Source organism: Sphaerodactylus townsendi, linkage group LG06 (genome assembly GCF_021028975.2).
Source record: "Sphaerodactylus townsendi isolate TG3544 linkage group LG06, MPM_Stown_v2.3, whole genome shotgun sequence".
NCBI lineage: Eukaryota > Metazoa > Chordata > Lepidosauria > Squamata > Sphaerodactylidae > Sphaerodactylus > Sphaerodactylus townsendi.
Window position 1 is genome coordinate 41,379,089 of NC_059430.1, and position 27,148 is coordinate 41,406,236.

Consider the following 27,148-nt stretch of genomic DNA (forward strand, 5'->3'; position numbering starts at 1 on the left):
AAAATAATTGTATGACACATCATGATTATCTGAAGGCAATATCACAAAAGGGAGCCTCTATCCCAGGCGGAGTTATTTTGTTTTTTACATCAATTCTTATTAATTGCAATCAAGGGCTGGAAGTTTAACCATAGCACCATTGACACTTAGGGTTACCAATCTCCAGTTGGGGCCTGGAGATCTATTATTGTAAGTGATCTCCAGACAGCACAGATCAGTTATTTTGGGGGGGAAAGGCTGTTTTTGGCAGGTGGTGGACTCTATGGCATTGCAACCTACTGAGGACCCTCCCCTCTGCAAACCTCGCCCAGGCTCCACCCCCCAAAATCTCCAGGTATTTCTTGGCCCAGAGGCTCACAACTTTTGCTCACAACTAGAGCAAAAACGAGTTTGAAAGTTGCACTGCTGGAACTTTCGGCTTTATATTACAAGGAAGCAGGATCCAGACACGGGTCGTCCTATCCATGCCTCTTAGCGGTGAAACGATTTGAGTTGAAAGCGAAGGAGAGCCGCTATCTTGCTGCGAAGTCCCACTCCTGGACTGACCACTCTCCCCCGCCCCAGGAGATCCTATTTTAAAGAAATGAGATCTGTTCCGCAGAGGCCCCGCCCACAAGGGCACGTTATTTAAAAGCGGCCCGTGACGCTATTGTGAGGCGACTTCATCTTTGTCAGTGAACAAAATGGCGCCGTACTGTGTCCTAGTGAGTCGGTTGCAGGTGAGAACAGCGTCTTTCGCCTCCGTTGTCGGCAGAGAAGAGGGGGGTGGGCAATGAGCATGGCTCACGGAGTCGGGGGTGAAGCTTGAGGCCCGCGTGTGCCTCGCAGTGCTCGGGTCTTAGCCTTCCCGTTCTTTGCTGTAGGTCAACGTGCCTGTTCCTCCCTCCAGTCCTGGCCGTGACTCCCCAGGAACAGCGCGTGGTCCTGGCCCGGTAGTAGGCTAGAGAGCTCTGCCTTTGCTCATGTGCCGCTGGAGGATCCGTGCCTCCTGTGGGGCTCACGCGTTATTTGGGGCTCGCACCCTCACGCTCAAGGTGAGGGCAAGGTGACTGGGGCTCTGCAGCCGTTCCTGCTGGTTGTAAGAGGAGGGACTGTCAGCCAGCTGTTCTACGTCCTTTTGCAAACGACTGAGCGCATCACTTTCTCGTTCCTTCTCCTGCTTGTGGTCTGGCTGCTGATTTTAGGCCAGTTTAGGGGGCTCTTCAGTAACTACTTTCTCTTCTAGCTTTTGTTGAAGTGCTGGTGGCGTCTGTGTGTATTCCATTGCACTAACACCATTTTCCTCTAGTATGTTAAGCTGCTTTGCTGTGTTTATTTTTTCCAGTTAATTTTCTCTGCAGTATGAGATATTTTTATTGTACATTTTCATAGAATTATAGAGTTGGAGGAGACCCCAAAGGCCATCAAGTCCAACCCCCTGCAATTCAGAAACACACAATCAAAGCACTCCTGACAGATGGCCATCCAGCCTTTCTTTAAAAACCATCAAAGAAGGAGACTTCACCACACTCCGAGGTAGTGCATTTCACTGTCCAACAGTCCTTACTGTCAGGAAGTTTTTTTTCCTGATGTTTAGGTGGAATCTCTTTTTCTTCACCTTGAACCCATTACTCCGGGTCCTAGTCTCTGGAGCAGCAGAAAGCAAGCTTGCTCCCTCACCAACATGACAGTCCTTCAAATATCTAAACATGGCTATCATTTCTTTCTAGTGTTGATCTTCCTATGGATAAAAACAATAGGTAGATTAAAAGCTAAAACTCTTCTGTCTGGTTCAATTTAGTTTTCAGTTTTGGTTGCTTGAGTTCTGAACTGCCATTATTTTTGTTTAGCTGCAGTGGACAGTACTGTATGCTGATCAACAGCTTCTGAAATAAGGGGTCATGCTTAACTTTTTTGCTCCAGTTTTCAGAATTCTTCAGTGCAAATGCCTGAGAATGGTGTAAGAGTATTTTTTAATCTTACTAATTTATATTTTGCATTCTCTTATGTTTATAGCATGTAGTAAAACAAATCACACCAAATCAAAACAGTACTGCCAGCTGCTGATAAGATACAGAAGATAAAATGTCTTTCAGATAGCCCTTATGAAATGGAGCCCAAGAACAATAGATCTAAAAAACCCAATCAGTGGGGTGCTGATCTCTGATAGATGTGTTATTGAATGGGTTAAGATATGGAATGGCAGTGTGTAGTGTAAGAATGTATGTGCTTGTTTGTTCTGTTGAACAAATATGCCAAGAATTCATAGAACACAGCCAATCACTTGTTTTCCTGGATTATGCACTTCTATCAAACTTTCTGATGGAGAAGCTGAAGCTGATTTTGTTGAACTCTAGCTTTGTTATCTGTTTAGAACAAGTCAAAAAATTTTCTTTTTGTCAAATAATTCACAAAGATAAATAGCAGCAGAGCAAACATCTCATAAGCATCAAAATATGGATTTTAGTATTGCAGGGAAGTAATATTTAGGTAATTGTCAGGATTGTAGCAGGCTATACTGATTTTGAAATGGTGGTTTTGATGGGTAACCAAAAGGAATAAACATCGTAGTTCATTCTGAACCAGGAGCCAGAACTTCCAATTAGGGAAATCTGTTCAAAAGTTATATTTGAGTACTTGCAACATGTTGAGTCTTCTACATCTAGCAAGCATACTGTTTGAAATATATTCAAAGCAATGTACTACAGAAAGGTAAAAATGCCAAAGAATATGGTCCAGCGTGCAATTATAATTTTTCTGAGATACTTTGGATTTCATAAATTTCAGATCTGAAGCATATCCCAACATAAACTAAAAATTTAAAAAGGAAATGGTATAACCCATTGATTACAGCAAGCAAGGTAACTAAGCTGAAGAGTGAGGCATTTGCTATTTTAGGCCTTACATAAAGTAGCTCACTTTCTGTAGCAGCTTCTTATGATTAAAGAGCTTTGGAGCTTATACAAAAGAAGTCCAGAAATACCTACAAAACCTTTGGTGTGTGGGGGTGTTTTATTTTTTTAATTCCATGTTTGTGTAAAAACCTGAAACAATTTAAAACCTAATATGAAGAGTTTTGGGATCATTTTATAGTTGTGTACTTATTGTTGCCATGGTGAAGGCTTTACGTTTCAGACTTTTTCCTAACAAATTATTACCACAAATATTGGTGGGCTTCAAACTGGTGACATAGAAAGGCACTTCCAGAGGATCAGCATGTAACATGAAGAAATTTTTCTGTAGCTCAGCTTGAAGCAAGAGCCTGCTGATTTGTATTGACATGAAAGACAGCATACCCTTTCTCCACTATGTCTAAAGGCAGCAGAACAACCTCTGTCCTCTTCCTGTTCTCTTGGTCAGTTAAGGATACCTCTTTCATGCCCTTGCTGTTGTCAGTTGATTAATGTCAGATCTTTTTCAGAACACTTTTTTTGGCAACAGGAAAGAGAGCTTTATCGGGGTTGGGAAAATATATTTTCCATATTGATAATACGTTGGGTGGTCCTATAGCCCAGTGATAGAGCAAAAACTTTGTATCAGGATCGTGGGTACCAGATTTTTAGGGAAGGGCCTTAAAGACCCTGGTAGGCTATTGCCAGTCAGTACTAAAGCGAGGTAAGTGGATGATCTTGACCTGTATGAAAAACTTCATATGGTTATGTGACTTCAGGCAGAGCGTAACATAAGAGGCCTTTTGGATCAGACCAGTGGTCCACCTAGCCCAGTATCATATTTCTGAGAGTGATTGACCAGATGCCCAGGAAGGTTTTTTTCCCTGTTCCTTAGAACTTTAATGCTTTCCTTATTGATGGGGGATTGTTGTACACTGCTGCACAGAACACCAAATTAAGTACCTTACCCTTATCAAAATGCTTTCACCTGGATAATAACAATGGCACACAGGATATTTTGCTGGTAATACTTACGTTTTCACTGCATTTGTTATAAAACAAAATTAATTCCCTACTTGAAGCCTCTTGAGTTCTTCTACTCAAGGCACTCAGGAACAAAAGTGAAAGATTTTTTCATTGTAAGTCTTGAGTAGTAGTCCATATGGTTCTTTATTTTCCCATAAATCTCTCTACAGAGTCTTCAGTAATGCTGCAAAAGTATTGTGCTTATTACATTTTTATCTTTCCCTTCTTCTCTCATGGAGGAACCCAAAGCAGACTCTAAGGGGTTTCCAGGAGATCTCTCATCCAGGCATCCCACAGGCTCATGCCTGCTTAGTTTCAGCAAGACTGCTGTGGCATGTATTTTCTAACCATGCTTTGTGATCATATTTTCCTTCAAATTCAGCGGTCTTCAGTGTCATGTTATGGCCTGCCCCAAAGTGCCTGTAGGAACACAGAAGCAAGATATCCTGTATACATAACATTGCACAATTTACATAGGTTTTATTATTAAACTTTATTCCAATCATAATATCCATTACTACAGAACTGTAGGTAGAAAATCAATTTATGCACTGAAATAAACATATACCTCTTACAGTGTCTGTACAAGGGAACGTTTGCAAGGTTAAGCCAGTAAAGCTTTCAAGGTCTCCCGTTTTGGAAATTCTAATTCATTATCAGACCAAGTTGCTTCATTTTTCCATAGTGGTCATCAAAACAAAAGCACTGTGAATTTTTTCCCATTTGTTAGTTGAACAGACTGAAACACGGTTCTGTTTCAGAAGCTTCTTGTATTGTGCTTGTTTTAGCCATCTACTAAATGCAGCCCTGGCTGGAAATGGAAAGCTTTTGTCATTAGAGACAGAGATAGCAGTAAGCTGTGGTGCTAATCTTCACTCGAAGTATAAACCTTCTCCATTAAATACTGGCACTAGCGGTCTCAGAATGAATCCCGTAATTTGGTATGTGTGGTTCTGGCACAGATTCAGAAGTGGCTGTCATTAATCCTCTCCTAGAAACAGAGATGCTACCTCTGCCATAGTCTGATGATACTACTGACCTACGCTTCAAGGAAACATTTATCTTCACGACTGTACTGTTGGAGAAGGTGGTTTGAGAGAGTGGCATGTTCACGCACACTTAGTGAGCTTAGACTAAAACCTGTATTTTGGCTGAAGGTCTGTGATTTCATGAATGATTCGTGCACAGTAGGTGGAAACCTTAATTTTTTGTGTTTTCAAAAATTAAACAAACATGGAGTGCATTCCCTCTCATTGTGCTGGTATTTTCCTTCTTGGTGTGCTGATTTTTTACTTACAAAGAAGTTATTTTTTTGCATGAACAGCAGTCGGAAATGTTGTCTTCTAAGTTCAGCTCCCACATCTTTATAGGTATAAAGGTCCAGCATTCAGTGCCGTCTTTATTGAATGGATTTCTGGTGAGGGTGGATGAGTATGGTGTGGAGGATAGAAGTATTAACTTAACTTGGAGTCTTGTATGCCAGAGTGAGATTGTTTGGGAAGAATCTTGAAACTTATAGTAGAGGGGGGGAGGGAGAGAATTTATAAGGTAGTGCTTCCAATCTTTTGACCTCAGTAGAGAATGACTGAATCTCCAAATGTTCTGTTACTATAATTACTATAATTGGGTGTGTGTGTATTGGGGGGAGGGGGTTGAAGTTGAGAATTCTGCGGCAACAAAAAATTCTACTGTTTGTGATGTTAGGCTCTGCAGCTTTTGAGAATGCAGATAGCTAATTCATACTTGTTTGCCTCCTTCCAGCACGCTTTGAGTAAAGGTGTTCGGCGGTACCATGTGACTCCCATCCTCTGCCAGCGGGCAAAGGTGGCCATGAGCCAGTTTGAACCTGATGAATGTATACAGTATGAAAAGCTTGAGAAAAACATCAATATTGTCCGTAAAAGGTAAAAGTTAAACTTGAGGAATCTGTTGCTGGCTGGAAGAAAATGAAGCAGTCTAATAAACACTTTTGTGTTCTGCATCTTTCATGGCTGAAGTTGACCACTGTTTTTGAGTTCTTTGTGTACTTGAATGGATGTGCTGAAAGAGAGCCTTTGACCTCGCACCTAGTTTGTCTGAATCTTGGGTTCATTAGAACCATTTGGACAAGTTGCACAGTCAATTCAAGTCGAACAGGTACTTGTTTCAGAATGTTGGTGCAGTTTATTATAACTAAATACTGCTGTTTAAGCAGTCCAGTAGAAGATGCTGTGAAGTTGCTGGGAGCCAAGTATGCCTCACTGGTGCAGACACATTCTGGCAGCAATCTAAATTCCTTCTCTTCTGATAGCCATTTTTGTTTCTTTCTTCAGAGTTGGTTCTCATTTGTCACCAACCTGAACATGCAAATATTTCTATTAATTTATGGAAAGAATCTGTCAGTATCAAAGATCCAAAGAAAAATTATCACCAAGTCTTACCCTGAGTCAAAATGTAATTTTGAAGTAATGTACAATGTAGATTCCTGTCAGGCTCCCTCCCACCCTTAAGAGCGTAATTTTTATGGTGGGTGGCCACCTGCTATGCTCTTTTTCAGCCTTTCATGTCCAAATTTTTCTGACCACAGCACATAGATTCCTTTGCAAATAGTCTTGGGTTGTTTGAAGTTTAGTCCAAAGTAGCAGTGGCGTGCAAAAATGGCCACACTGTTGTCTTCATTTTTAAAAGGAAGAGGTTGAATTATCCATTTAAAGTTACATAACAGTCCTGATTACTTAACCAAGAAATTTGGGAGTGGACTACAAGGTTGTGCATCTTTCTAGATCACAAATTCCCCTACTGGCTTTAATCTCCATTAACTTCTGTCAGCACCATGGTTAAAGTTAACCAGCGTTCATCTTAACCATGTTCTGAAGTCAGTTACTCTTGTATGACTGTGTTGGGGCATTTTCACTGCATCTGAGAAGAAACATTAACGCTTATACAACATAAAGATTATTTTTTTCCCTTCCATGCATGTGGGTGCTTTCCTGTGCAGAATCTTGTGGATAGCGCTTGGCTGGAGTGGCAGGCTTACATGGCGAGTCCTGATTAGTTGTGCTGCAGCTCTGTTAACTATGTCACATATTTGAGTGTAAGATGCTTGAGCTAAAGACATAAAGTTCCTTTTGGTTTCTTCCCCCACAGGCTGGACCACCCCCTCACTTTGTCAGAGAAGATTGTATATGGCCACTTGGAGGACCCTGTCAAACAGGATATTCAGAGGGGCAAGACATATCTACGTCTGCGACCGGACCGTGTAGCCATGCAAGATGCCACTGCTCAGATGGCGATGCTGCAGTTCATCAGCAGTGGATTGCCTAAGGTGGCAGTGCCCTCAACCATCCACTGCGATCACCTTATTGAAGCTCAGCTAGGTGGTGAGAAAGATCTTCGAAGAGCAAAGGTCATTATCAATGTGTACTTGAAGCCTGCAGACAAATAGTTTGCCAGTTAGCTAAATTCAGCATATAGAATTCAGAACCGCTTTGCACAATTGTGTCCCTCTTAGATGCCTGAGGTTTGCTAGATCCCAAATGCAGCAGTGATGATAGATGTTATAAGTAGGGGAAGTTGCCTGTTTTTGGGGGGTGGGTGCATTAGATTTTAGGTTTAGTAGTCTCTTATTTTAGTCTTCTTGTGTTGAACAGGCTTCCTAGCATTCCCATCTCATGTATAACTCTTCCTAATCTTAAATACTGTGAAGTTTTTTAGTTTCTTTTTTGCCCCCGCTTCCTGTGTCACCTGCTCTTTCCTGAAGCCACCTACCTTCCTTCATGTTTATCTTGCTGTTTCCTGTTCTGCATTCTTCTTTCAGACAGCTTTTCTTAGTGAATACCCGTCTCTTAGCTGTCCTGGATCTTGGGACTTCTCACTCTCAGTCTGCCCTGTGTGAAGCTTTAATCACAGCCAAACCATCAACATTCCCTTCCCTCTTGGAATCTGAACTGCAAATTGTTTGACTCCTTAATTAGTGGACTTTCTGTGCTGCCACCCTCATGACATCTACCATTGGTGGAGGTTTCTCATCACCGAACACGATACTATACTTGATCTTGGTGCTTAAGCCTGTACTTGAAGTGATTTGAAAATCAAAATGAAACTGTGCAAATTTCACTGAAATAACAAAAATTTAACATAGATTTGATTTCAGGGGAGAAAATCTAATAAGCATTTGAACTGTAGTTTCACTTTTGTCAACCGCAGAATAACTCCATAATATTTGAGACTCGAGAGAGTGAGGTGTAGAAAGTACTGTATAACATACAAAGAAATGCTAGTGGAAAAATAAGAAAATAACATTTGAAATGAAAATAAAGAAACTTGTTAAAGTGACTTTTACTTAATATTTGCTGTATCACATTATCTTTGAGTGCCCTTCTTGGAATTGCAGGCGACTTTGATTCTTTGAGCCATCATTTGAGTTGCCTCTGTAAGTCAAGTCAGCCCTTCCAAATCAACCAAATCTAAAATAGGATGCCATTCACATGCTGGTTAAGGCTGGTGCAGGAGTTACTTTAAGACTTCCATCTGGAGAATGGATGTAGTAGTATTTCAAGCATGAAAAATATAAGTTTTATTTTAAAATGTTTGTTCTGCTTTGTTAAAAGTATTCAAAACAGCTGCAGTATCGGTATTCTTTTGGCTTTTAACCTCAAAATAATATATGTAGAGGAAAATTGAGGATGAATATGAGGTGAGCGGTAGCTGGCCTCTAGCTCTGTGAGTAGAAATTTCAACTTATTGCTATGTTTGTACCCAAACAGGACATTAATCAAGAAGTGTACAACTTCCTAGCCTCAGCTGGTGCCAAATATGGAGTTGGTTTCTGGAAACCTGGATCTGGAATCATTCATCAGGTAAATTCTTCTTAAGTCTGTCTGTCTCTGTCTCTCTCTCTCTCTGTCTTGGAGTCAGGACTTTCTTTGCTGTATGACTTCCCTTGCAGGAGTGAATGTCTGCATTTCTAGTGAAGCTAAATCTCTCCCTCCCCCCATTCCTAGGGATGTGGTTCTACAAGGCTGCCCACTGTGTGCTGCTCTATATAAATTTCAACTGTCTATTCAGGATCATACATGTCGCGTGTGATCTGATGCTTAGTCAATCACTGTGGGTCTATGAGGGATAATAAGTCTTTTTATAGGTTTTGTGTGTGTTTCAGCTTAATTAATGAGAGCTGGTGGATCAGAAGTCCACTTAAACTATTAATGCTGTGGAATGTAGCCTATGATAGTATAAGCCTGAGGGAAAGAGATGAATTTGTCACTGCACATACCACGCTTTGCAATAGACATTAAAATTATTCACTGTTGACTGACTGTTCTCACCTTAACTCCTGCTTTGCTTGCTTCTTCAGGTATCCAATGTAAAACATTAATTACTGCCTTTTCTCTGTCAGATTTCATTAGTTTTTTTAAAAGAGAGCATTGTTAGATATCTCTCCCCTTCTAAAAAGGGCATGAACAGCCTTTGTGTATTTGACATTTAAGATAACTGGTCATGTTTGAAGCAACTTCAGAGCTATTTGCATTACTATGGTTGCTAAGTAATTAGACTACACTTTTGAGTGCAAGGATTGAAAGGGAAAATTACATAATGGGTTTAAAATAAGGGCTCTCCAATGGCTTCATTTCTTGACTAAAATTGCTTTGACAGTTCACAAGGGCTACTCCAATGTAGCAGTGGTGGCTTAGTGCCAGAAAACCATTTTTGACCTCTTCTTCTATTAAATCTGTCTACCACATTCAGATCATACTGATGTTTTAATTATATCTTGACCTTTTCCTCAGATTATCCTAGAAAACTACTCCTATCCTGGCGTTATGCTTATTGGTACAGATTCTCATACCCCCAATGGAGGTGGTTTGGGTGGAATCTGTATTGGAGTTGGTGGAGCGGATGCAGTGGATGTCATGGCAGGAATCCCTTGGGAACTCAAATGCCCAAAGGTGAGGCAGTGAAGGATATTTACACTTCTTCGATGAAAAGCTCAGGATTAAAAATTGATTGTTGAGAAATGGCTCCTTTTTTGAGCATAACATTTATAATCTTTGATTCTTCAGGTAATTGGTGTAAAACTAACTGGCAAGCTGTCAGGCTGGAGCTCTCCAAAAGATGTAATTCTGAAAGTGGCTGGCATCCTCACTGTGAAAGGTGGTACAGGAGCAATCATAGAGTACCATGGGCCTGGTGTGGACTCCATCTCCTGCACAGGTAAGGGAATATCTCCTTACCTGGGAATGTAGCATGAGAAGCTTTGGCAGCTGACAGTAACAATCACAGCATTCAGTAACTTTTATTCATTCAAGTAATGGGCCTTGTTATTTATACCTTGAGACTGGGTGAGATTAGAACACTTCATCAGTTTTTAGCTAAGACGATTAGCAAATGTGCTGCAGAATAGTAGGAATATGTTTATTCTGGTTTCATAGAGGCAAGGAAAGAGATTCCCCTTGAGGAAGCTGTTAGATAGCCAGTGATGCATCAAGAAGGCGTTAAAGTTCTCCAGTCCTGTGTGGAAGGAGTTGGAGCTCCCACTGCTCAGCAGCTCATTAAATGCTCAGTGTAACCTTTTATCTATTTTGATTGATTCATGTGAGGGTGGCGTCCCTGAAGGAGGTTTCTTGGAGGTTTGGAGCAAGCAGGCATCACGATGCTCCTCTTTTTTTTCATCAGATTCAAGTGGTGATGTAGATGTCCTGAAAACATGACTGGCTTGGGGGTAACAAACTGATGCTGGGGCCCACGCAAGGTGCTGCTAGTTTGTGATGAAGCTATTTTAGGATGGAGTGTTTGGCCTGACTTGGATCGGCTTGTGCTTTCCTTAAGGGATCAGATATGAAACTTGAATTTAGAATAAAGCTTCTTTATATAGTTTGTTAGTACAAATGGTTCACACCCCGGTCAAGAGAAGTCCAGAATCTGCCTATCTAGAAGGAGAAGGTTAAGGTAAATCACCCAGCTGCTTGCTGTTGCTGTGCAGAACCCCACCTGTGGGTCTCCTGCTTGGAGTCTATAACTCTTTGCTGGAGCAGGCCCCTGAGCCAGCAGATTTGGTCATAGGAGGAAGAGGCAGTGTTGGGCCCCTTGGCCTCAAGATCCCCCTGCTGTATGCCAGGTCAGTAAATGAAAAATCTACTACTGTTCAGGATTTAATCCTGGATGAGCAAGATGACCCAGCATGTGTTGCAGAGACCTGGCTGGATGAAGTTGGCAATGTAAATCTGATCCATCTTTGTCCTCCAGGTTTCTTGGTGAAGACAGCAGAAGTATTGTGGGAAAGTAGAGTTTTATTAATCTTAGTCATGCTGCTTTTTAGACTGTTTAGACCAGTAGCTTGCAGAAACTTGTTAGTGATATTAAAATGCATTTAACAGGCTAAAGCGTGCGTCCTAGACTCATGAGGTAAATTATGGACTTAAAGGTGGCAATAAACTAACTTTTGAAAGGTTTTGATGTTTGTGGTTCTTGTCTCACTTGTGATATGGGTCTTTTTCTGCCATCTCCAGGAATGGCAACTATTTGCAATATGGGAGCAGAGATTGGTGCCACCACTTCAATCTTCCCTTACAATCATCGGATGAAGAAGTATTTGACGAAGACCGGACGGGCTGGTAAGCATTTGTGGGAACAAGTCAAGGGGTAGAATCATGTGGAAGGTTAATGACCGCCTTCCACAGTCTTGCTCTGGTTAAGATGAAGGTAAGGGAAGATGGGACTGTTATTGCCCAGCTCTCATCTTCCCTGAAGAAGAGAAATTTTTCCCTTTGGGAGGGTGAACAATCCACTTCCAGGGAACTTTCCTTCTTCAGTCCTTGATGTTGATTTCCTATCACAAACTTTCAGGAAATGCCTTCACCAATGGCATGGCAGCATCCAGTGCTTTGCTCTGTGTCTCGATATAATTTTATTCAGTAGATCTTTTGGATCATGCTGGATGTCCTGCTTTACATGCTGCAGCAATACAATCAGCTGATAGTGTGAGGTTACCTTGTTTTTTGTTTCTATTTCTGTATGAATGATTCATACATACAAAAAGACTAAACATTTGAAGGGGGGGTTGCACGGCACTAAGATTGTAATTAGCCTTAGTCTTTTGGTTTTTAGCCAACGCAAACTTGCAACCTCACAACCTCTATTGGGGTGGAATTGAATGGATAGGGTTCAGTTCTCTAAGTAAAAAGAGGTGGTGAATCAGTGAAAATGGTAAGAGGCAGTATCAACTATCAGTAGCACTATCAAGAGCAGAGGTAGGGAACCTGCGGCTCTCCAGATGTTCAGGAATTACAATTCCCATCAGCCCCTACCAGCATGGCCAATTGGCCATGCTGACAGAGGCTGATGGGAATTGTAGTTCCTGAACATCTGGAGAGCCGCAGGTTCCCTACCCCTGATCAAGAGGCTAGGGTAGTGTCAAAGATAGGGTATGCTGTCAATGTACTGAGTTAAGCTTATGTAGAAGGATTGATGTGTTTGTCTTTTTGACTGTACTGAATAATGGTAATGAAAATGAATGGGAATGACCTCCAACAAGGCTTGGGTTGCTTTTTTATTTTGGCATTAATCTTTCAAAAGTATATTTTGGGTTTGGAATAGCAGAGGTTATGGGTGTAACTCTTCCTCTGTAAAAAATGACTGGCACAGGCTTTCATGTTGACTTCAGATTCCCTTTCCTTGCTAATTTCAGAGATTGCTAATTTGGCTGATGAATTCCAAGAACACTTAAAGCCTGATCCTGGTTGCACTTATGACCAGCTGATTGAAATTAACCTTGATGAGGTGAGAGACTGTTTCATTATTTGGTGTGAAGGATGGATGTAGGGACCTAACTAGGATGTGTGCAGCACAGTTCTGTATTCAAAGTGCTTATGTCGTTCAGCTGGAAGACAGTATCGTTTTTGGGCAAGTTGACGGGCCAATTGAAGTGGACTGAGGGGAAAAGAAGAATATGTAATGAGTTTCTGTTCTCACTTTGGATCCAGCAGTTTAAAAACAGCCTAGTCTAGTTTGGCATTGTCAACTTGAAATCTTCCTGCTCTTCAGGGTCCTTCTAGCCAGTTTGTCAGGGCACTTGCTAGGTCTGGGTTTCTCCTTGCAACTGAGACAGCTGTGCTTCAAAGTGATGACAAATTTCTGTGTCCTGAGGAAGAGTTATGGTCTTTATAAAGTGACAGAATTCTGAGATCACTAATGGGATTTTTCCCTCCTGAAGCTGAAGCCTCTTATCAACGGGCCTTTCACTCCAGACTTGGCACACACTGTGGATGAGATTGGCACTGTGGCACAACAAGAAGAAGTTGGCCGGGTGGATGATATCAGAGTTGATGCGTGAGCATTTCTCTAATATTGCAAAGCATTTTGCAACTTCTAGTAGTAGGTTCATATTTCTTTGGGCTGGGAGCAAAGGAATCACTCATTCAGCTGGGGAGAGTGCTTTGTAGATCCAAGTGCACTGTATAACATCATCTTCATCATCAAATCCATCATGCTAAGTAGCATATTGTGCAACAAGTGCTCTCCAGCATTTATGGTCTTGGGTGATTGTTTTGGCCTCTTCCCATGCAATATTAGTGCCTTCAGGTCTTGCTTGAATGTTCTCCTCCAGGTGTTTCTGGGGTGTCCTTGCTGTCATTTGGCATCAGGGGTTATCCACCTCATTGCCGCCTTTGGGATCCATGTTTGGGGCACTGTATAACTAGGAGGTCATATAAATGCAGCCAGGTTTCCTTGGACTGGAATATGAAAAACCTCTTAAGTTCATAGTGACAAACCTGATCCTGGAGAGTATTGCATCCTTCATCCCTGCCATTACTCTTGTTCCTCTCTTCCTTAAGGAACATGTTTAAGATTTTCTAATCCCAAGTTGGTACGATGAAACTTGGGTTGGCTTTGCTTCAATGTTGGTTGCTTTGCAGTTCTGGAGAGTAAAACTACCCTGTTTTTGCTAGTTCTTTTCAGCCTAGAAAAATAAGTACCTATGTTTTACTTCAGCCAGGGGTTAGGCCTAAACACTGAGGAGTCTAGTCCTATCTTGGACCCTTTGTTTTTAATCTGTACAGGTTTGATCGGTAGCTGCACTAATTCAAGCTATGAGGACATGGGTCGGTCGGCTGCAGTGGCAAAACAAGCGTTGGCTCATGGCGTTAAATGCAAGTCTCAGTTCACCATCACACCTGGTTCAGAGCAGATTCGCGCCACTATTGAAAGGGATGGTTATGTGAGTATTCGCACAACTGTTCTTTATCGTTACCTGCCTGTTCTTGGGATGTGGGACACTGATTGCTTTTCTGTTAACTAAAACTGTTTTTCCCCTCAGGCAAAAACTCTGCGTGATGTTGGTGGAGTTGTTCTTGCCAACGCATGTGGGCCGTGCATAGGCCAATGGGACAGGTAAGATTGAAAATGGGGAGCAAGTTGCTGTGTGGCTAAAATTGGGGTTTTTTTATGGAGAGGTATGCACCCACCCCTGTCTTCTTAAAATGGGGACTGAAACACATACATTAATTCCAATACAAAAACGTTTTTGTAAGCCAACATTTTTCTTCCTCCTTAGGTCTCAAATTAACTAGTGAGAGGGAGCACTGTTTTGTATGCCTGCCGCTTTTCTCAGTATTTTGTCCCTCAAGGTAGATCATCTGTAGTAGTGTAGTAGCCTTTGACTTTTTAATTGAGGCTGTTAATGTGTTTAACTCTCTAAATTCTGAAAGCAGCTCTGCAGATTAGAAGGCATGGATATGGGTTGCCTTAGTTCCACGTTAGTAGGGGAATATTTTTTCTCTGGCTTGCCAATGAATTCCTACAGCTAGGAAATCTGATTCATATTTTTGACTAGCCATTTCACCCAGAAAACTACAGAGGAAAGTTCTTGTTTGTGGCAGCGGGAGAGTTGAACCTATGAAGCTGCCTAACACTGGGCCAAATCAAGGTCAATATTGTCTACTATGACTGGTGGGTGGCTCTTCACAGTCTCAGGACACAGCCTTTCACATTTTTTGCCACTTGATCCTTTTAACTGGAGATGCCAGAGGGGGAACCTGTGGCTTCTGCAAGCCAAGCAGATGCTTCACTCCTGAATCACAGGTCATCCCCAACTCCACACCTTACCACTTGTGGTCTGTGGGAGCATATGTTAGTTTCAACAAGTGTAAAGCCATTTCTCTGTCTCTGCAGGAAAGATATCAAAAAGGGAGAAAAGAATACAATTGTTACCTCCTACAACAGAAACTTCACAGGTCGCAATGATGCCAACCCAGAGACACATGCCTTTGTGACATCTCCAGAGGTATGGCGAATGTCAGGCTTGTGCTGCAAGGAAAATGTGATTCAGAATCGGTCCTGCTGTGATTTTTGTGGTAAATAGGGTGACCCACCTTGTGAAACCTCTGTGGTGTGGAAATATGAACCTTTGGGCCACAAGTCTCTGACATAAGATTGCAAGTAACTACTCAAGGTGAAATCAAGGAGCTAGAACCAGCTTGAAAGTATTGTTCTGGGAGGAACTTGGTTCAAGGCCCTCCTGCAGACTGTCTTGGGCCAGTCACACTTTAATTCTAATCTGCCTCATAGGCCAATTGTAATGACAAAACATATGCTATCTATTGAGCTCTTGGGAGGAAAGGTGGGATAAAAATGTAACCAAACACTATGATAGATTTACTGCCATTTACTGCCTGACCTTATTCAGGCTGATTTGAGAGTTTGGCAAACATTCCTTTCTTCCATATTATGCTGGAATTAGGCATTCACAGCAGGTATTTCTCTGTGGGAGAAATATATTGGATGTGGGAAATGTATAGGATGATAGGGTGAGAGGAGTAAATTGATCCTTAATGGGAGGTTTTGTTTGCAGATAGTCACAGCCCTGTCACTTGCTGGCAGTCTGAAGTTCAATCCAGAGGTGGACTTCCTGACAGGATCTGATGGAAAGAAGTTCAAACTTGAGGCACCTGATGCTGATGAGCTGCCCAAACTGGTAATCTTGCTATTTTTGTCTAACTTCCTGCCAGCTGGGAATAAAGAATGAGAATACTATCAAATGGTGATGGTTAGAAACAGTTCAGTGTAGCTGACTGCTTCTGTAGCTGATCTAAATAATAGGATGTGTGGATGTGTTCTTGCAGGATGTGTTCTTGCAGAACATTGATTGTAATTGCTCTGGACCGGTCTGGTAGTGTACTTCAGTGGAATAGAGGCAAAATGTGGGGAAAGAAAATACAGGAATAAGATTAGGTGACCAGAAGAGCTATCAGAGCCATTAATGGCAGAGAGCAGACTCTTTCCTTCATGTTTCTGCAACACACATGAGTTCCTGCTTAAATATTTTGATTTGTCTTTTCCATTCTGGATAACTGCTTCTTTGTTAGAGCAGTAATCTCTGAATCCTACTTTCCTACAGGATTTTGATCCAGGACAAGACACTTATCAATACCCTCCTAAGGATGGCAGTAACCAGCATGTTGATGTGAGCCCTACTAGCCAGCGCTTGCAGCTTCTGGAGCCTTTTGATAAATGGGATGGCAAAGATTTGGAAGATTTGCTAATCCTGATCAAGGTCAGCACTAGAGGGAGACCCACCAGGATCGCAAAGGGCTAAGCTTCCTTCACAGTTGATAGTTTTTTGTTATTTACAGATATACAAATTTTACTTACTGTTGTGGGTTTTTCAGGCTGTCACCATGGTCTGGTAGTTTTTGCTCCTAACGTTTCACCGCTTCTATGGCTGGCATCTTCAGAGACATAAGCAAAAACAGCAATCACAACACAAAAGTGCAATAAGTGCTAAACACATTTAATATCAACGTGCACATGTGTCTGCAGAAGTGCAGAAACTACAACCTCATGGGGAACATCAGACTCAACCATCTCCATAATGCACCATAGCCATACAAATATAGTGTGCAAATCTGGCATAAAAGAGAGAGCCACAATAAATCCAAAATCCATGATTAAAATGAGCTCTCCAGTTTTTTGTCTGTTTTATGGATAAAAACTGCTTTCTCAATGTAAACATTCCAACTTGCCTGCACAGTTTTAAGAGACACTGCCTTTCTGTATTTAAAACAAAAGAATGCAACTTAAAGGTTGCTCAATATTATACACTCTACTTAATCATAAATTCCAAGTAACACCCATTTTTCTCATACATAAAATCTTAACTAATAATATATAAATAAGCATTATAAACAGATGCATACAATAAATAGAATAAATGCATTAACTACAGTAAATATGTCACATAAAAGTAATCATTTTTATTTTTTACATTTATTGACTTTTTCCTTTTTAACATACCAATTTTAATGAGTTGTGATCTTAACCTAATTTATGTATGCCAGTAAAGGTATCTCTATCTACCTCTATTTGTATCACTATGAATTTGATATATTTTGCTCAACCCAGCCTAATTTGCAGCTGTGTTTCTATATTCTAGTCATGTTTAAGTTTTGTAACGGTCATCAGCAGTGATCTGAGACCAGATCTGGATTTTCCAGGGGAGGCTGTTGCAGGTTAACAACAACAACAACAACCTTTATTTGGCGTTTAAAAATAGGTTCTAGAGAGCGTTGCCAGACATTTTTTTGAAATACAAATCCAAAGAGTACATTCAAAGAAACACCAGACAGGAAGACTGTATATAGTGGTATACATTACTTAGAAAGTTCTGTCATTTTGTAAAAAGAAAATTTTTGCTACTTTTCCAAGAGCATGACATCTGTATGTTGTTTAACATGAAGCTCTACAACTAGAACAACAGTTAAGAGTCACTTTCAAGATTTGTCTAGGGCCAGCCTGGGAGAGAGAATTCTACAATGCCCACATATCTCTCAGACAGTCAAAGGTGTCCAATGTGAGCAAGAGTCCTGCACTTGATTTTTTTACGAGAGTGTGGACAAAACCCGATCCTGGAGAGGGATGGATAAATAATCGACCCTTTGTAATGGCCCGATGGGAAGGTATTGGATCTGGCTCCCTTGATGATAAATCCATCTCTGTTGGGGTTCAGTTAATAATTCAAGATATTTGGCTATGTGCCCCTGCTCAGGTATTATTCTTCGACAGAGAGGGGGTGAGCATGGTTATTTATTTTGGCTAGCACCCCAACAAGATATGATATTCCTGTTCCAGAAGTCTACTTTTTTTAAGGTTTGGAGGAAAAAAATCTCTCTAGATTGTCAGCATATAGAGATCTTCAAGTATGTAAAACCTATTGAGTAGAATTTTTGATTTGAGAAGTTGATACCATTTTGGAGAGGCAAATAGGTCTGGTAGCGCCAAGAGTGTATATTAAGTTGCATGCACATCAGAGTTAAAAACATAATTTGATCCAATACTTGAATGTATTCAGCCAAATGCTCTTGTTTTCAAGTAGAGTTCTGACCAGTTTCTAAGCATAGTACAGCATATGGTACAGAGTGTGGTAATCTGAGTATTTTATAGAGGAAACCAGATTGTATTCTTTCAACTGGACTTGTTCCCGTACAGTTATCCATAAAGGGAATTCCATAGAGAAGTTGCTGAACTACCTTGGAGCTGAAAACCTTTAGAGCTGCTGGGACATATCCCCTTCCCCTGGTGTGAAAAAAACTTTACCACTGCTGAAGCAGTGTGATAACTTCCTTTTACATCAATATCTCTATGTCTGGCCCATGTGGCTTTATGATGAAAGGTTAGGCCTAGATATTTAAAGGACTTGGAGTGTTCGACCTTAACCCCATTAATAAGCCATCTAGAAGGCTTAAATACATTAGAAAAGATGACAATTTTTTATTTTTCTGGGTTTAAGGACAGGAAGTTAGATGTACAGTACTTCATAGTTTTTCTAAGGAGTCTTTTAAGGCCCACTTAAGATCTAGAGATCAGTATCACGTCATCAGCATAAAGTAGGAGCGGTACGGGTTGCAGGTTCATCAACCAAACTTGGTTATAAGAATTTCAGATCACAGCTGACACTTGAGTGTTTACCTTTAAAGTGAGAGAGCGGTGCCAGTTTCTTTGAAATCAGCACCCCAGTGGAACCAAGGCATCATCACAAGAAATTTCTGCTGGAGAGGTTAAGTTCTGCCCCCCAACCCCTCTTTCCCCCAAAAAATTCTGGGAAACTGTGTTGCATCTAGATCAGGGGTAGGGAACCTGCGGCTCTCCAGATGTTCAGGAACTTAGGCTGTTCCCATCAGCCCCACCAGCATGGCCAATTGGCCATGCTGACAGAAAAACTGATGGGAATTATGAACCCTAATTTATCGTGGAAACACTGAGAGTCAGCAGGTTCCTATACCCTGATCTAAACAGAAAGAACCTATGACTCAAATATAATTAACTGGGGAGATGGTGAAGGGAAATGTTATGGAACCTTCAACCTGGAAGAAAATACACATCTCAAGCTTCCTTTTAAAAGTGTGAAGGAAAATGCCTCCTAAATTGAACAATTATTTGAAACACAATTGCAATCATATAGATATTTGCATATTCTGATGGAAGGATGATTGTTGAGGACAGAAGTTATATCCTGGTGTATTATGTCTGCTAAGAGTCTAAAATGTGTGGAATAGAATTGTTAGTGTTCCTGGCTAGGCAGAGACTTATCTTTACCGGAAGCTGAGCCCAGTCTGTCCATAATATTAGCTTCCTTCAGAAATACCTAGTTAACGTTGTTCATAGTGCCACTGAGGATAAAAAGTACTTGCGACGGTCACTTGATTCCTTTTTGTGTCTGCTTTCCAGGTGAAAGGAAAATGTACCACTGACCACATTTCAGCAGCTGGTCCTTGGCTCAAATTCCGAGGCCACCTAGACAATATCTCAAATAACCTTCTGATTGGAGCTATAAATATTGAAAATGACAAGGCCAACTCAGTGAGGAACTCATTAAACCAAGAGTTTGGGCCTGTTCCTGACACAGCCCGCTACTACAAGGTAAAACTTCCGTATTGCATGAAACTGTAAGCAGCAAATATTTATAGGCATATGGTCCTTTGTTAGGGCTTGCCCAAACTACTGGCAACAGTGCTGCCTTCTCAAGGTTGTTCAGTGAAACAGTATGTGAGAATCCTGCTTTCAGTTTCAGCGCATGGCTTTCTGTTTGGACATGGATATTGGTTGAAGCAGCAATTTTACTTCCAGCCACTAGATGCCACTGTGAAGCTAGAGGCTCTGCTAGGTAGTGTATCTGTTCTGCAGTCAAGTCCTATGCTGAAGGTGGGCAAAGCTTCTGGTAGTTCCCAGACATTCAAAAATACACTAACGGCTGTATATATAATAGCAAGGTCTATAATATCCTTATCAATGTATGTAAATATCCATACAGTTATGCATTCAAAGACAGCTTTTTTGCTTTGATATGCACGCTTGTTCAATGATGTATGATGCTTTGATGCATTGATAAGGATATTATAGACCTTGCTATTATATATACAGCTGTTAATAGTACTTTTGGGTGTCTGGGTGATTGGCTGCCCACTTCCTTTTTTTCATTGCATTAGTTGGACTGTATATTTGTCTCTCTTGGAGTTCCCAGACATTATCAGGAAATTCTTTAGTGTTTATTTTTGTTCCTGATAGTCCAGACAAATAGATTAGTACCTAGTCATTAAATGCTCCTTTAAATTAAAACATGTTCAGGGTCAATTCAACATACTAGACTTTGCCATTTGGTGAGGGGTGTGTGTGTGTGTGGCACTCTAAAAAGCACGTAGTGGAGGAGACAAAGTCACCTACTGCTGCCATGATGCAGACCTGATGATTGGGCCTTTGCAGCAATTTTTAAATGGCTAAATTTTCCTCTAAAATAGTATCTGTAGCCACAAGTTAAACCATCACTGCAGTCAGTTCTAGTTTGGCCCTGAAATGGAAAATCTTTAATTTTCATTAGCCTGTCATATTAAATGACAGGGGTCTCTGGGCAGGAGGTGGGGAGAAGCGACTTCTTAGCCATTGAGATGCATCCTCATTTCTCAGTCAGTGGAACATGAAGGAAGTACATTCAACTTTTGTTTGCCAGCTCTACTTCCAGTGGGAACCCCTTGGTTGCCCTCAAATGACTTCTCATGTAGTGAACTTTTTCTTCAGAGGGCTGTGAATTAGGGAGATGAAATTAACAAGACCTGTGACTAGCTTCCATCTCATGAGTCTTGACATGTTCTGCGTTGATTTGCTTACAGAAACATGGCGTTCAGTGGGTGGTCGTTGGGGATGAAAACTACGGTGAAGGCTCGAGTCGAGAGCATGCGGCATTAGAACCACGGCATCTAGGAGGAAGAGCCATCATAGTCAAGAGCTTTGCCAGAATTCATGGTGAGACTGTTATTGTACAGCCAGAAAGCTGGGTGAGACGTCAGGGCTTTCATCCTCTAAATCGATAGATTTATTCAGTAATGATTTTCTTTACAGGAGAATTGTGTTTCTGCCCTGACACATTTTTACACTGATAGCTGTTCCCCAGGCAGTGATGCTCTGTGTTTCTATCGCTTGCATAGAAATAACAGTATTACTGTTCTAATGTTATCTGTGTACCAGGTTGCCATTGTGTGTACATTTTCAACTAGAATAGGAAACTGAGAACTTTTCACTTTGCCTAAAAATTAATCCAAAATAGCAGGGATTACCCCATACTCATTGAAGACATTTACTTTGTAGTCCACAGCCTTCAAGCTCTCATTGTTTCCTGACAAAATATTGTGTGCAGTATTTGGGTAACACGCTATACTTCAGTTTTTCCAACTTGAGTGCATGCTCATGGCAGAGGGTACAGGAGGAACACTGGTTAGTTGTGCAGAATCTTAAATAACTTGCAAGTAGGATGGGAAGAAACTTGCTTCCTTTTAGCTTCTCCATTTAGATCAGGGGTAGGGAACCTGCGGCTCTCCAGATGTTCAGGAACTACAATTCCCATCAGCCCCTACCAGCATGGCCAATTGGCCATGCTGACAGAGGCTGATGGGAATTGTAGTTCCTGAACATCTGGAGAGCCGCAGGTTCCCTACCCCTGATTTAGATGGTTTGTTTAAACATGTGCTGGCCTGGAATCTGACAATGCTTTAGGAAAGTTTCCATTGTCTTACAAAACCCCAAAAGCAAAACTGAAGTTCAGTTATTCCTCACAAGCTGGCTGAAGTGAGTCTGAAGTATTCTGATCACTGTTTACCTGGCATGCATAACAGAAACCAACCTGAAGAAGCAAGGCCTCCTGCCATTAACCTTTGCTGATCCTGCTGACTATGACAAGATCCACCCCGTGGACAAGCTGAGCATCGTAGGTCTGAAAGATTTTGCTCCCGGAAAGGTAAGGAACCCAGTTTCTTATTAAGAGGGCTTACCTTCTACTGTTTATTTGTAATGGCTGCTGTATTGATATTCCCCTGTAGGTACTTGGATAGTTCTAAAATTCCCAAAAATTAAATCCTACAGTGTAGTGTTTAGAGAATCTTTTTTAAAAATGCAATTTTCTAGACTTCATAGTACTGAGAGTCACCCTGTAAAACTGCGGTGTCAGAAACCTCCTAGTAGAATGTCATGGTTTGGGCTTCTATATTTTATCCAACTCTTGAGTAATTCTTCATTGTTTGATTTCTGTATCCTCCTGTGAACTATCTGCACTTAAATTACACAAACAACTTACCTGTGTGATACAAAATGAATTAGGGATCCTTGGCAAAGTATTTTATAATTTTTTGTGGGGAAGGGACTTCTGTTTCACTCTGCCATGACTCCTAGCTAGGGAGATATATATTTTTAGTACAAGTGGACAAGGGAACTGGTGGGGCTCTTAAACTGAGAATTACTTGAGTCAAAAGGAAGTTGCTTTAGTTTATTAACTGATATCCCACCTCTTATCAACATTTTAATTTGTTCAATAAAGGACTTTTAGACCAGGACTTTCATTGCCCATAGTTGATACATTACTAATTATGGGTCAACTTGTAATTGTAAAGCTAAACCTGTCTTATCCCTTTTCCAACCACCAACAGCCCCTGAAATGTGTAATCAAGCATCCTAATGGGAGCCAAGAAACAATCGTGCTGAACCACACCTTCAATGAGACCCAGATCGAGTGGTTTAAAGCCGGTAGTGCACTTAACAGAATGAAAGAACTGCAAAAACACTGAACTCACACAAACACGCACATCTAGTGGACTTGATGGCTGTCTTCATAAAAGTGCAATTCTGCAATTCTTCTTGGGAATAAATGTCTGATCAAATGTAACCATAGCTTCCTTTTTATTACAGTACTTATTTGCTAACACTGATATGAGTCTGTTTTCTTCTGGCATTATCAGGTTCTGACTTCCGTAGCTCCCTGCAATGTGTTGGATGTGTTTCAGATGTCCCATATTACTTACTATTTATATTTAATTACCTACCCAATGATTTTTCTCCCCATACATTTCATTGATGGTTAATGGATAAAAAATAAGAATGTTTTGTGAAAAAACAAAATAAAAGATTGTGACTGACACATCTAGTCTGAATGTTTCTACTATTCTGTTCAATTTCCTGTTGCTTGGTTCTATAAAAACCAGAGTTCAAGAATCTAGAAATAAACGTGCCACAGATCCCTGACTATGTTCTCTAAAAAATCTGTCAGCTCATAGTGAATGGCAAGATTCTTTCTTCTTGATATAAACTTGTCCAAATAGTTTTGGTGTAAAGTCTTGGTTCTTAGATATGTTAAATTGAAAACTGAGTGGGAGGAGGTGTTCTGATAATAGAGGGTTCTACCACTATTGGTCAGAGATCTCAGGCCCTGTTCCTCTCTATAACCTTTCTCTCTTAACAATTTTCAGAAGTTCCCAATCTGTTCAACTTCTTTTTGGAAAAAGAATGCACAATTTAAAATAAATTTAGCCAGAATATAGTGTATTAATGAAATTTGCCTAATATAGGCTGCAAATTGGGAACAAGAACTGTTTTAGACAGTCTTCTGGCAACAACTATCAAAAGTAAAATTGCTAAAAGTTTTTGCAATTTCATTCAAGTTCAGTCTCAGACACCCATTGAATGCTATAGAACCTTGGATATAGAACCTGCAGGGATAGGGCAGGATATAAATATGAAATTAAATAAATAAATACTGTCACAGCAGTCTTTCATGTTTTTTTCATTTGGCTTAATATCATACATTATACAAAAGATCTTAGTTGTGGCTATTGCAATTTCCTGTTTGAAGAAGAATCTAACTTGCAAAAAAGCCGGACGATTCTCTAAATCAGATGGACCCTTCTCTTAACCAATTAGAATCCAAGTTGTTAGGCTGGGCTTAGTAATGGGCCAATATGTATCAAGAGATTCTAAGATGCTACCAGAATCTTGAATTGGATGGTATTTGTGGCATAGGGTGTGTGGAAATCTATCAGGTTGAGCTGCTTGTCAGTTCAGGAGAGAAAAAGACAGGAACCACTGTTATCAGTATGTCTTAAAACATATCTTGCCTTTCTTTCTAAATCACCTTAGTGACTGACAACATGCTCCAAACATTGTAAAAAACCTTTCAGGTCACAAACAGAAAACATACAACATATGTGTGTGTTAATTGCTGTCAAGTTGCTTTTGACTTATGGGTGACCCAATAAATTAATGTCCTCCAAACATCTTACTATCCTTGCTCAGGTCTTACAAATGGAAAACTGTGGCTTCCTTTATAGAATCAATCCATCTCATGTTGGGTCTTCCAATTTTTCTGCTTCAACTTTTCCTAGCACTGTTATCTTTTCCAGTGACTCTTCGTCTTTTCATAGTGTGACCAAAGTATGATAGCTTCAGTTTTGCAATTGTAGCTTCTAGATATTTGATATATACATATTCATATCTCTGCAACTGCCAATAATGCTGCAATTCTGTGGACCCTAGTATGAACTCGTTCCGAAGCATAGAAAATGTACACAAGGGAAAAGTAGCCAGACATTCCATCAATTATTAAATTTTGATCAGTGTAGTGTGAAGGGAGAGGTGGTTCTTCAGATATTCCTGGCTGTAAAGGTAGGTATCAGCACTTTCAATTGAGTCTAAAAGCACGTCCCAAATCAGTGGAGTTGCTTTGAAACTGGCACAGAATTGAAGCAGATCTTTCCTGTGGCTAATCAGGTAGCTACTTTTTGAACTAGCAAAGGTTCCAGGCTGGCTTCAAGGTTTCTAATCCCAGTTACTAGGAAAAGGAGGAACAGTGGTTGACCATCTGTTTGGCATCTCCAGTTAAAAGAATTGGGAAGTAGGTGTTGTGAAAGACCTGCCTAAGACCCTGGACATCTGCTGCCAGTCACAGGAGATGGCACTGAAAGATCAACGGTTCGAATCATAAGGCAGATTCCTGTGAACAAACCTCAGTAATCAGATGCCCACATTTGGACATCATGACTAAATGGACTTGGCTGACTTCTGTCAAACTTTGTGGTGGAAGCAAGTACACAAAGCACAGGAGTGCATATCCACTATGAATGGCAAACTGGTTTGCACTGAATCCATTCCTAAATAAGCCTTCCATTTAAGTTACCAAAAGTGGATCCTGTTAATGTGTCATTTGCTTTCCCAAGAGCGCATGCTGAAGACTCTGCTGTTGAATGACTCAACACACTGTACTCAGAACCGATCCAGGACAGATACATTATTATTATTTATATGCAAGCAGGCTGACTAGATTCACAACATATCACAGTTTACAGAGCTACCACCATCTCTCCAGGAAACAGAATCTCATTAACAGTTTTAGTACTTGATTGTATGAAATTGGGGTCTCCAATGTGATGCCCACAAGCACCATGGCACCTTCTGAACACCTTTCCTGGTGCTCACCAAATATTTTTAGAAAGTTGGTGGGGTATGTGCCACCTGATTGGTCACTGGGGATTCAATTATCTGGGCAGATTGAAATAACATTGTTTTCTGTGGCAGCTGCCAAATTGGGCATTCAGGCAGAGGCAAAGCTCTTCTGTTCCTCCACCCTCATTGTCATCATGCTCATTTGTTCAATGGTTTTATGATGTCATGTGTTCTTCCCTGAAGTTTTTGACTGATGTTTTATTATCTTATTGCTGATGCTGTTTTTATTATACGATACTTTGAATTGTGTGTCATTTTGTCAGCTGCCTTTTGTTGAGAGGTAGCACTGAATAAATGCATTGAATACGTTACCTGCCAGTGAACTACCATTAATCCTGTGCCTTTTAACAGCGCAAGCTGGACAAACCAATTCCCCCCCCTTTTCAATAAAGATAGACTTTGACTACCTGGTGGTGAACACAACAGCCTCTACGCAGAGTTGAACTGCATTGTCTCAAGGGACTGATGGGTCATCAGACTCTGGGCTTTGTTTTTTGTCATTTGAGCAGAATTTGTATTTTCCATTACAACCACTTTCCCATGGGCAACATGTAGGATATAATGCTTTATTCCCATCTTGTCTGAAATAAGATGGGCAGTACTTTTTCCTAGGTTGTTTGCTTCAGGGCAAGATGCTGCCTGGCTATGTTCAAATTTCCTCTCCACAGGTGCATATTCAAGGAGGAAGTGGGCAGGATTTTCTTTTCAAGGAGATGGAATAACCATCTCCACATAGCTATAGCAACCTTTTCATTAACAGCTTCTGTGGATTGTCTGGAAGCTGTCTGCTCCCATTCGGAAGTGTAACTGTACCATTTAATTTTCCAGTAGCTTTTGTTGAAACTTGGCCTGTTTTACAGAAGTTACGAGAGAATGCAGCCCACCCACATCACCAATGTATCTAAGCTTAGCGCAATGGCAGCCATTTCATTTTACAGAACAATAGCAAAGGATCTGAGATGGACGGCTGAATGGATTTCTACTGCACTGTGACCATCCCAGCCTTCTTACAAACTGCAATCCGGAAACTGCTCCACCAGCTCAAGGCTCATTCATTTGGTCAGGAGTTGTGCCAGCAGTGCTTTAATGTGCTGCCTGGACTGTGTATATGAAACAGTTCCAAGATGATTCAGGAAAAGACCAAAGGGAAATTGACAGCTTTATGCAGAGTCTCCTTGTCACAGCCTTCCTTGTTGGGGTTTCCAGTACTAAAGAGCCATCTCATTGCTTTCCCACACTGATATTCCATTCATAGGCGGGCAGAAGCTCTTCTGTATGTTTTCCATCCTAAGGTAGAAATGGTGCCTGGGGCACAGAAGAGAGTGGGTGCTTGCTTTCATAACACTATCTTTCCCAAACCCCTCTTGTGCTGTTTCAACTTGCACAGAAATAAAGTGAGATGCAGGAGGTGGTCACTGTCCCAAGAACATTTGCAACTAGAGGCACAGTGCAGAAGTTGAACTTGC

The 27,148-nt window shown here is 40.9% G+C and overlaps 1 protein-coding gene across 2 annotated transcripts; it reads left to right on the top strand.

Annotated features, from left to right (window-relative positions):
* Positions 1-578: 578 nt before the first annotated feature.
* ACO2 (aconitase 2) lies at positions 579-23,325 on the top strand. Of its 2 annotated transcripts, none has more exons than XM_048502207.1 (18): positions 579-719; positions 5,658-5,800; positions 7,023-7,281; positions 8,642-8,734; positions 9,665-9,823; positions 9,938-10,088; positions 11,384-11,488; positions 12,562-12,653; positions 13,087-13,198; positions 13,934-14,091; positions 14,191-14,264; positions 15,045-15,156; positions 15,724-15,846; positions 16,270-16,425; positions 19,596-19,787; positions 21,032-21,164; positions 22,031-22,152; positions 22,838-23,325. In XM_048502207.1, the coding sequence occupies exons 1-18, from the start codon at positions 684-686 to the stop codon at positions 22,973-22,975; spliced, it is 2,358 nt and encodes a 785-aa protein (XP_048358164.1). In that variant the 5' UTR covers positions 579-683; the 3' UTR covers positions 22,976-23,325. The 2 variants fall into 2 exon arrangements, with proteins under 2 accessions (XP_048358164.1, XP_048358163.1); XM_048502206.1 differs by lacking the exon at positions 579-719 and adding an exon at positions 948-1,034.
* The last annotated feature ends 3,823 nt before the right edge of the window (positions 23,326-27,148 follow it).

Coding starts and splice junctions, on each gene's coding strand:
- ACO2 (XM_048502206.1), top strand. CDS start 963: ATGTGCCGCTGGAGGATCCGTGCCTCCTGTGGGGCTCACGCGTTATTT. Junction 5,801..7,022: donor ATCAATATTGTCCGTAAAAG/GTAAAAGTTAAA, acceptor CTTCCCCCACAG/GCTGGACCACCCCCTCACTT. Junction 21,165..22,030: donor GAGCTTTGCCAGAATTCATG/GTGAGACTGTTA, acceptor CATGCATAACAG/AAACCAACCTGAAGAAGCAA.